The sequence below is a fragment of the Lottia gigantea genome, assembly GCF_000327385.1.
Source record: "Lottia gigantea unplaced genomic scaffold LOTGIsca_43, whole genome shotgun sequence".
Taxonomy (NCBI): domain Eukaryota; kingdom Metazoa; phylum Mollusca; class Gastropoda; family Lottiidae; genus Lottia; species Lottia gigantea.
In genome coordinates, this window is record NW_008709504.1 from 1,195,920 (window position 1) to 1,207,423 (window position 11,504).

The 11,504-nt window shown below is 36.5% G+C and overlaps 2 protein-coding genes across 2 annotated transcripts; one reads left to right on the forward strand and one right to left on the reverse strand.

Moving 5' to 3' along the window:
* Positions 1–320: 320 nt before the first annotated feature.
* Positions 321–3,443, forward strand: LOTGIDRAFT_164093 (hypothetical protein; the record flags this gene model as incomplete). The annotated part of the gene is made up of 2 exons (XM_009060581.1): positions 321–920; positions 3,384–3,443. The coding sequence occupies 2 exons, from the start codon at positions 321–323 to the stop codon at positions 3,441–3,443; spliced, it is 660 nt and encodes a 219-aa protein (XP_009058829.1).
* Positions 3,444–5,895: 2,452 nt separating this feature from the next.
* Positions 5,896–11,269, reverse strand: LOTGIDRAFT_164094 (hypothetical protein; the record flags this gene model as incomplete). The annotated part of the gene is made up of 3 exons (XM_009060582.1): positions 5,896–6,055; positions 10,266–10,511; positions 10,803–11,269. The coding sequence occupies 3 exons, from the start codon at positions 11,267–11,269 to the stop codon at positions 5,896–5,898; spliced, it is 873 nt and encodes a 290-aa protein (XP_009058830.1).
* Between the last annotated feature and the right edge of the window lie 235 nt (positions 11,270–11,504).

Genomic DNA, 11,504 nt, shown 5'->3' on the forward strand with positions numbered 1-11,504 from the left:
GAAGTCTCTGAGTTGGATAGTTTTATCCGTCCAGCAATGAAAACATCAGCTGTCGACGCGAATATTAGATCCCTCAATCGGACATGGCTCTGTAAGGTTACGCAGGTCCTGATCGACCATTACCAAACCACACTTCAAGAGAAGCTGACCACCATTCGTACCAAGCCTTTATCATCACCTGCCGTCGACCGCATCGTTTCTCATGCCCTGTCCTGGGCCCGTCGCTCCTATGGAAACGTCTCACTCAAGCTGTAATTTCCAAATTCTACCAAACAATCAACGAAACAAAAACCAGAGTAACCATATCTCTACCAACTAAAATGGACACTACACCTGCACCATCTAGAGCTACCACGCTGCCGAACCAAACCCGTAAACGAGCCCGAAGTTCACCTACTCCTAGTCCAGCAGACATAGGTAAACGCTCTCGTAGAGAGGGCACACCCCTTCTCTTTTCACTTTCAGACTCGTCTTCCCCTTCCACACCATCTGAATCTTCACCACGTGATCCAGGACCCGCCAACCTTTCTTCCTTCTGTGCGTTTTTGGACCAGCAAACCACCCCTCAGTCTCCATCCAAGTCGAGACATGTATCCAGACCTTCCCCTCCTCGAACCAGATCCCAGTCCGTTCCCAATGCTACAATTCTAACAACTACCAAACCAGTACCAATCACACCGTCGACGACCATTATATCCGCTACCAAACCGTATTATCACCAAACCAAGGACAAATCATTATGGAAACTACCTGCTCTAAAGAAATCAACCTTAATAATTGGATCATCTAACCTGAATCGAACTACCAAAACCAGTTCGGACACCGAAATACATTCTTACCCCGGTGCCCAAATCCATCACATACAGTCAATCCTGGAATCATACGACCATGATCCCAAACCTACTACCATTATTCTTCATGTAGGCCTCAACAACCGTGTTCAGATACCAAAGACCTCCTTTAACCAAGCCCAGAAATTAATCGCCACAGCCAACAAAACATTCCCAAACTCCAAGATCCTCTTCACATGTATACCCATTTCAAATAAAATCTCGAAGAAAGCACAACAGAACTTCAGCACCCTCAACAACATGATGATGGAGTCCAGTATCAACAGCGCAACAATCTTACCACCCTACGAAGAAGAATTCGAAACAGTTGATAATCTTCATTGGTCTCCAGAAACAGCAAACAGCATTTATTTGTTTTGGATACACCAGCTTCAAGCATCGAGTAAGTCTTTAAACTAATTACTGGGGATAAAAATACTGAGAGGCCACCGCTAGGCCAAACTGTAGTTAACTTGAGCCGCAAAATTCTCACACCCCTTCAGCATTCAATCTTAGACCGTGGACTTAAGTTTATTCCCACACCAAAGATAGCTAACTTGAATTATCTCCGACCATCCATTGAACGATTTCAACGAAATCTTAGCTGCACATATTTTTTTCGAAACCACCCCCCACGTGGTGATAGAACAATGTTTATTCCTAAATCCACGTGGACACCGCCTCAGGTCGCCATCCATTCTGAAATATTGAAAGCGTTTGCTAGTATGAATAGTCAAACAGTGAACCTTTCCATAACACACGAAAAGTCTAATCTCACACGAGTGGAACGTGAAGCGTTAAACTTACTTAAGAAAGACGATAGCATTGTTATTAAAAAGAGTGACAAAGGTTCATGTTGTGTCATTCTGAATAGGGAGGATTACGTTTCAGAAGCAGAGAATCAACTGAATAATCCTAAACATTATGCCATTTTACCGAAACCAATTTTCAAAGAAACTGCTAACATGATTAATAATATTCTTGCCGATTTAGTCAAAACTAGTTATCTCAAACAGAAACAATATGACTATCTGTCTGCCAAACCTGATTGTCGCGAGAGACATTTGTACACTTTGCCTAAAATCTATAAGAATCCAACCAAGGAGTGGTTTATCTCGAATAAAATCCCTAAAGGCCACCCGATTATATCTGACTGTGGTAGTGAGTCATATGCAGTGTCAGAATACATTGATCATTTCTTACTACCTCTAGCATGCCAACATCGCGCCTACCTTAAAGACACAACCGATTTTGTCAATAAAATAAAAAATCTTCGAGTTCCCTCTAATGCTATTTTAATTTCTATCGACGTTTCTTCTATGTATACCAATATCGATAACACTACTGGTTTAACGGCAGTTCGTAAAGCTTTTAATAGAAACCCAGATCCAAACAGACCCGACGATGCAATTCTACAGCTTTTAGAGATTTGTCTTAGTCGAAACGATTTCACATTTAATGGTAAAACATATTTACAAACTTCAGGGACAGCAATGGGCAAACGATTCGCCCCTTCGTACGCAAACCTTTTCATGGCAGAGTGGGAACGTGAGGTGTTGCCCCTCTGTCCATTTGACCCACTTTTTTACGGACGCTTTTTGGATGACATTTTTATGGTTTGGACTTATTCTATCGAACAGTTTTGGGAATTCTTTGAAATTCTCAACAACCACCATCCTTCTATCAATCTAAGTCACAAGTTTTACGATTTCATCGAATTTGTACAAGATCTTCTGATTTCAACCAAGCTTGTACGATTGTTTTCTCAAAACTGAAAGAGCGTGGGTACTCTAAACGATTTTTACGAAACATAAAAAATTCCACCTTAGCACAGATAGCAGCTAAAAACAGACTTTATGCCGAAGTACCTCCAGGTTTAAGAAGTGCTCCATGTTTGTCCAGTAGATGCAAAACATGTCCCTTTATATCAGAAACTCATTATTTTGTAAGCAACTCTACGAATAAAAGGTACCCGATCCAGGAACATCTAACATGTGAACATTCGAATGTAATATATTTAATTTCATGCAAGAAATGCCCCAAACAATATGTAGGAGAAACTAAGAATAATTTACGAACTCGCTTTAATGCACATAGGTCAGACATCAAATTAAAGAAAGACAAGCCTGTTTCTAATCATTTCAACCTCGACGACCATTCAATAGACGATCTCACCCTAATCCCAATTGAGCGTACAGAAATTGACTTGCCCGAAGATGAAACTACCAAATTCCGTCAATCTAGGGAGGCCCATTGGATTGAGACATTGAATACAGCAAGACCTATAGGACTAAATATTCATCATAATGTAGGCATAGCACCCTTTGTTGTCCCGTTTAATACAACCAGCAATCGAGCAAGCAAGATAGTTCATGCCCACTATAAAAAATTTCAAGAGAAATTCCCCCATGTCTATAAGCAGAAAATGATAGTTGCATATTCAAAAAATAAGAACTTAAATGATAATATTGTTCATAGTAAACTAAAAACAATCAGTACATAACAGATACTATACTTCTCGCCCATCGGGCGAGTTATTTTTTCTAATTTCAGATCAGAATAAGAACAGAAGAAAACCCAATATCAAGACCCTTAATCCTAATTTCTAAATAAAGTGTCTGCTCCACCCTAGGCCTGTACATTTGGGAGAATCAAACCCTCCCTTCCCCGAAAACCAAATACAACAAACAATTAAATCACACAGCTCTAATCAAGGGCAAAAAACAACTTTTAACGCGTTTTTCGTAAGTTAATGGCATTAACTCAAAAACATTTCATCGAAAATGCGTCAAGTTAGAACCTGTCCGAGATCTTATCAATTTCAATGATCACACCAAGTTTCATCAGAATCGGTTGAAGACTGTAGCTTCTATTGTGCCCACGAACAAATTTTGACGCGTTTTTACGAAGGTAAGGGCAATAACTCGAAAACCGTTCATCAAAATTGCATCAAGTTAGAACTTGTCCGAGATCTTGTCAACTCCAATGATCACCACAAGTTTCTTCAGAATCGGTTGAAAACTGTAGCTTCAATCCTGCTCACAAACTATTTTTAACAAATGTTGACGTGTTTTTACAAAGTCAAGGGCAATAACTCAAAAACCGTTCATCGAAAATGTGTCAAGTTAGAACTTGTCCGAGATCTTATCAATTCCAATGATCACACCAAGTTTCATCAGAATCGGTTGAAAACTGTAGCTTCAAACCTGCTCACGAACTATTTTTAACAAATTTCGACGCGTTTCAACAAAGTCAAGGGCAATAATTCAAAAACCGTTCATCGAAATGTCCGAGATCTTAACAATTCCAATGATCACACCAAGTTTCATCAGAATCGGTTGAAAACTGTAGCTTCAATCCTGCTCACGAACTATTTTTGACAAATTTCGACGCGTTTTAACAAAGTCAAGGGCAATAACTCAATAACCATTCATCGAAAATGCGTCAAGTTAGAACTTGTCCGAGATCTTATGAATTCCAATGATCACACCAAGTTTCATCAGAATCGGATGAAAACTGTAGCTTCAATCCTTCTCACGAACAATTTCAAATTAACAAATTTCAAGGCGTGCTAAGTCAAGGGCAATATCTCACAAACCGTTCATCGAAAATATGTCAAATTCGAACTTGACCGAGATCTTATCGATCTAAAGCATCACACCAAGTTTTATCAAAATCAGATAAAAACTGTAGTCTCTATAGTGCTTACAAGAAATGTTGACGAACGGACCGACGGACGGACGGACCAACGGACAGGGGCTACGACAATATACGACCACATATTCATGTGGGCGTATAAAAAGGACAGTTTAATTCTCGCACGACCACATTCAAGGGGTATTACTCTAACACTTGGATGATAGACAAAAGTGTGACTGGATAATCTGGACACTATGGCGCAGTAAATGAAGAATTTTTTTTTAAAAAACCGAAAATGAAAGTAAAAGTAAAATGATTTTAAAAACAAAACGAAAGTGAAAGTAAAATAAAAAGTGAAATGAAAGTAAAAGTAAAATTATTTTGAAAACAAAACGAAAGTGAAATAAAAAGTAAAATGATTTTAAAAACAAAACGAAAGTAAAATAAAAAGTAAAACGAAATGAAAGTAAAATGAATTTAAAAACAAAATGAAAGTAAAATAAAAAACAAAATGAAAGTAAAACGAATTTAAAAACAAAATGAAAGTAAAACGAATTTAAAAACAAAATGAAAGTAAAATAAAAAACGAAATGAATTTAAAAACAAAATGAAAGTGAAATAAAAATGAATTCAAATTCAAAAGAAAGGTATTTTCATAAATAAAATAATAAAACAGCTATGGCGCTCATGGGCCACCATACATCTCTATCCTCTTGGGCTATTGATACCATCAAGAAGGCCTTTTCAATGTCACCTGTTAAAAGCAATTTTATTCACTCTGAATCGGCAGTGGCTATTTAACACTGGCGTGGTAAGCGTGGTAATAAGACAGAAGTACCCCTACAGCTATTTACCACGGCGTGGTAACTTGTTAAATAAGGACAATGTCACCATGTTAGTTTATGGAGACAAAACGTGGTAATTAAATTTTACCACTGTTTTTTTTTATATGGTGGATTTCATCCCATTTTTTTTTTACATTTTAAAAAATCACACTTGTTAGGTTTAAAAAAATATAAATATTGTGAACATTTCACATTGTTAACACACTAAAATAAGCATTTTAATATCTCTAGCGAAGAAAAATATCCGCCATATTTAATATCGGTGACTATGGTTTTCGGGCATTTTGGACGCTAAATTTCAGTCTGAAAATTTCTTCAATCGCTATGTGATGTGAACCATAAGGAATGCGTGTTTATGATCATACTTCGGTATTGCGTGCATTTCCAGCTGTCTATTAGTCTGCAATTCGTCTATATATACATTTTAAAGCTATGCTTTTGACAGACTTTTATTGAATTTTTAATTTCCAAGTTATAATACTGTATATTCCTGGTTCCCAGGCTATTGTAGGAGAAGAATCATAGAGTTTCAGGATTTCTGGTGCCCCTCAACACGACGAACCTAAGGGAACCTCGACACTTTAGTCATCAAAACTAAAGATAGAAATAGACTCAATGCGGCTGATGATATGCGTAGGATTTGTAGACAACTGTTCTAAACAACAAAGTCTTCCTACTGAGCATCTAATTGCTTTCTTGATTAGTATTGTGTCATAGAAGTGATTATTATGAATGAAAAATCTATAAAATTATAAATTTAAAATGTGTTGATTGTTATGAGGCATTGCTCTTGCCTTTCGAAATGCGTTCAGTCTGTAGCTTATAAATACTCGAGCCCTATGAAAATACTGTTTAACAGAAGTATGAGGTCGGGTTTAACTGTAGTATGTAGTAGAGGTAGGAAATGATGCAGATATTGATAGTGATTGATTGAAGTATGTAGTTAAGGTCAGTAATAATACAGATATTAATAGTGTTTCACTGTAGTATGTAGTGGAGGTCAGTAATGATACATATATTGATACTGTTTGACTGTAGTATGTAGTTACGGTCAGTAATAATTCAGGTATTGACTGTGTTTAACTGTAGTATGTAGTCAAGGCCAGTAATGATACAGATATTGATAGTGTTTGACTGTAGTTTGTAGTAGAGGTCAGTAATGGTACAGATATTGATAGTGTTTAACTGTAGTATGTAGTCAAGGTCAGTAATAATTCAGGTATTGACTGTGTTTAACTGTAGTATGTAGTCAAGGTCAGTAATGATACAGATATTGATAGTGTTTGACTGTAGTATGTAGTAGAGATCAGTAATGGTACAGATGTTGATAGTGTTTGACTGTAGTATGTAGTCAAGGTCAGTAATGATACAGATATCGATAGTTTTTTTTACTGTAGTTTGAAGTAGAGGTCAGTAACGGTACAGATATTGATAGTGTTTGACTGTAGTTTGTAGTAGAGGTCAGTAACGGTACGGGTATTGGCTGTGTTTAACTGTAGTATGTTGTCAAGGTCGGTAATGATACAGATATTGACTGTGTTTGACTGTAGTTTTGTAGTAGAGGTCAGTAATGGAACAGATATTGATTGTGTTTGACTGTAGTATGTAGTCACTGTCAGTAATAATTCAGGTATTGACTGTGTTTGACTGTAGTTTGTAGTAGAGATCAGTAATGATAAAGATATTGATAGTGTTTGACTGTAGTTTGTAGTAGAGGTCAGTAATGGAACAGATATTGATAGTGTTTGACTGTAGTATGTAGTAAAGGTCAGTAATGATACAGATATTGACTGTAGTTTGTAGTAGAGGTCAGTAACGGTACAGATATTGATAATGTTTGACTGCAGTATGTAGTGGAGGTCAGACTACATGCTACAGTCAGACACTACCAATATCATTACTGTATCATTACTGACCTGACTGACTACATACTACAGTCATACACTATCAATATCTGTATCATTACTAAACTATACTACATTCAAACACTATCAATATATATATCATTACTGACCTCGACTACATACTACAGTCAGACACTACCACTATCCGTATCATTAATGACCTCTACTACTTACTACAGTCAAACACTATGAATATCTGTTCCATTACTGAACTATACTACAGTCAAACACTAATAATATATGTATCATTACTGACCTCGACTACATACTACATTCAAACACTATCAATATATGTTCCATTACTAAACTATACTATAGTCAAACACTATCAATATCTGTATCACTACTGACCTTGACTACATACTACAATCAAACACTGCCAATATCTGTACCGTTACTGCAGACATCTTCTGTATACTAGTTTCAAACACGGATAATTCACAAGTGAGTTTGAAGGCTCAAATTTTGACTGTGACCTGTGGACACTATTACCCATTGGCTTAGCTAAAACAAAAACGTTTCTGAGACTTAAGTATGATTGGTCAAAAAATTGGCGTAACTGTCCAATTTAAAAAATTATTTGTCCTGGTCGCAAAAAAATTGTTTCATGCTGCATGAATCGAGTTGAAAAGTGAGCCATGTTTCCACTTTCTTGAGAAATGAAATGATTGGAGTTTTACGTCCTACTTTTCTGCACCATTCCACTTTCTTGACGTTTTTACAATTTTCACATAATTCATTTGTTTGTTTCGAAGTTCATACTTCGGATACTAAGAAAAATAAAAACAACATTGTGTTGGTGAAGGCAAGTTTCTGGACGACAAATTGGAAGAGGTTTGAATGAAAGACAAACAAGTCAGTTTTTTAGTCACATGATAGCGGACGGGTTCTTTTTAAATTTATAAGTGACCAAGTTTGACTATTAAACACATATTTAATCATTTTGTCTAAATTTTGTGGATCATGGATTATTGTGTCACAAAATATTGTGGAGCCAGGGCGAACGAACAAGGGGCAAACACGAAAAATACCGAAAATGTATCGGGGCGAACGCGTTTAACAGTATTGAGCTAAATATAAAATTTTAACTTCATGACCTAGGTCTGCGCTTTTATGGGATTTTTATTCTCATATCACCCTAATATCCATAGGATACAACATTACAATTTTTGTGGAAATATACATTAGGTCTACTTACTCAGTGGCGTAGCTAGGATTTCATTGACGGGAGTGGGGGAAACTTTACCCTATTTTTTTCGAGTACCCCCTAAATACGCCACTGTAGTTACTTGTAAAAATGTAGTAATATTAGGAGACACATTGCATAAAATGTAGGAATTTATTTTCAAAACTTATTCTCACACAAAATACTCTTACGATCGTTTGGGGAAGTTTAGTTCTCAAATGATTTTGAAAAGATATACTTGTAATAAGCCTGCTTTCCACTTCATTAACAAGGTTAAAAGTAAATTTTGACTAATTTGTAATTAATATCTATTACCGAAAGAACAAATGAATGTACAACAAACACGACATTTATTTTTCAAAAAGGGAATTTTTGATTAAAATGATGAATATTTGATTGCAGAATCGTTTTTTTTTTTAAATATTTAGGTAGTTTTAAGCAATTTTTTCCGAAAAGAATATCAAATCATGACTAAATTTATTTACCACGCCGTGGTAAATAGCTGTAAGGGTACTTATGGCTATTTACCACGCTTACCACACCAGTGGTAAATAGCCACTGCCCTCTGAATCGCAGAAGAATATCAAGAATATTATAGGTTAATGGAGGTCCAATGAGTAAACAGTCATTAAGTGAAGGACCTTGATCTTTTGCTGACGCGTCATAAACTATGCGAAGTTTTGTTGTGTCCTTATCAGCCCGAATGACACCATGAGGTAAATAGCTGTAAGGATACTTATGGCTATTTACCACGCTTACCACACCAGTGGTAAATAGCCACTGCCCTCTGAATCGCAGAAGAATATCAAGAATATTATAGGTTAATGGAGGTCCAATGAGTAAACAGTCATTAAGTGAAGGACCTTGATCTTTTGCTGACGCGTCATAAACTATGTGAAGTTTTGTTGTGTCCTTATCAGCCCGAATGACACCACGATGAGGTAGATAATTCTCATTTTCATCTACTAATTCTAAGATACTGCTTTCCAGCTGATTTTCTATGACTTGGTTGTAATACTTCGGGTTCTCCCTGCAACCTTTTCATTAGATTATTAAAACGTTTAAGGCCGGTGCTGTAGTTGTCAGGAAGAAAAGGGTGAGGAATCTTCCAGGGCAACTTGACTTCATATCTTCCTTCTTTAAAACAGATGGAATCACTGAGATCTTCATAGATTGACAGTGGCTTAATACCCAATGATTTTAAGTCCCAAAACTTATGGAGGCAATTTTCAAGTTCAGAATTTTGGATTATAGGATTAACCTCCTCACTTAATTTGGTTTCACACTTCAACACATGGGTTGTGATTAAGTTTGTATTTTGATGTGGATCTATATCTGCCGTATGTAAAGGGCCTGAGAGTACCCAACCTGACTTGGTACATATTGCTGAAGGTCCATTCTCCCCTCGTATTATACCCCCAGTTATTGGACTCCAATATTGATCTGGAGCATGTCTATCTCTACACCAGATTCCATATTTGAACTATCTGCAAACTCAAATTCTGAGAGGTGTGGAAAATATCTCTTAGCTTGAGATATGGGTTGAGATGTCAAGGGGTCACAGATCAAGGGGACGACAAAGGCACTTAATTGAATGTCACCACAAGAGCAGTGCATATTAACATAAACAACATCTACAGTTTTGGTTGACTCTTCTGTGGATCCAAATGTTTTAATTATAATGTCTTTCTGGTCAACTGTGGGTAGTTGGAGGAATTCTCGAAATCTAGTCGAAAGATAGGTTCTTTGACTCCCACAATCCAAAATAAGTCTAATTTTAACCTTCTTATAACTCTGATTTGGAGAAAATACAACACTTTCAGCGGTCTGAAGTAAAACAGGTGTTGTTGATTCCACATACAGCACAGTTGCACCATTTTTTGATGGATCTTGAGATAGTTTATTTTGAGCCGATTGATAATTTTGGTTGTCTCCACTTAATTGATTATTGTTCTGAGATTCTTGGTTTAATCGATTATGGGCTTGTTGAATATGTTGATTGGAATAAGGATACTGTTGATTACCATTCCATGACTGTGTGTTATATGTGATGTCTACCACTACACCTATAGCAAGTCTTGGCTTCACAGTTTCTACCAAAATGGTCCTTTGTAAGACAAACAAAGCATTTTCTTAATTTTCTCAGGACATCTTTTCTAGCTTCAATGTTAGTAACATTCATACAGGAATTTGAAACATGTGGTTGTCGACAATAAGTACAAATCTTTTGCAGAGGATTTCAATAGCTTTATGATAAATTTCTGATGTTAAGGACAGACCATTAATGGCTAGAGCAGCATCATCTTTCAATAAACTGTTTAGGTAATTGAATTAATCAATGTCTGGTAAATGAGGATGTTTATGGATTGTGGCTTCAAATGAATCACAGAAGGATGACCATTGATCTAATTTACCATCAAATTCCTTCATGGTGAGTTTAGGTAGTTTAAGGTGTGATGTAGTTCTGGATCTGGGCCTATTAGTTTCAGCAGCAGGTGAATTGCTCCTTGAATTGGAATGATTATCATATGTGGTGTGAACCTGGCTTGTATCATGATGATTGTGTTGTGTTTGTTGAGTATTTTGGGTTGAAATAGTTAATTTAGCTATGGACATTTTAATATTGGCAATGGATGTGCGAATTAATTCTGAATACTCATCTGCTTGTCCAATTTCGTCCTCTATTTCATCTTCGTTGACGAGGGCAAGCAGATCATTATTAATGTCACGGAGGATAACTTCTTTTTCTTGAAGGGTTGATACTGGTATTTTGGGATATTCGTCCGCCATGGATATAAGGCGCTTCACTGAAGTTCTATGTCCACCTTTAACTCGTTTTTTACGGCTTATTTCTTCTTTTGACATGATTAAAATGTTCAGAAAACTTACAAATGTTCACTGAAGTGCAGTGAGGGCTTTTTACCGCCAAAAATGTCAGAATTTTCACACACCTTTATGATTAACTTTTCCGATAAATCCCGTCTCACTCGGACCATGTAGGATATTTTGACCTCCTATGGCGGTTACTACTTATGCCAGTAGCACCTGATGCGATGGTTAATTGTAAGAAGACTGTATAAATGGATATTATGGATTTATT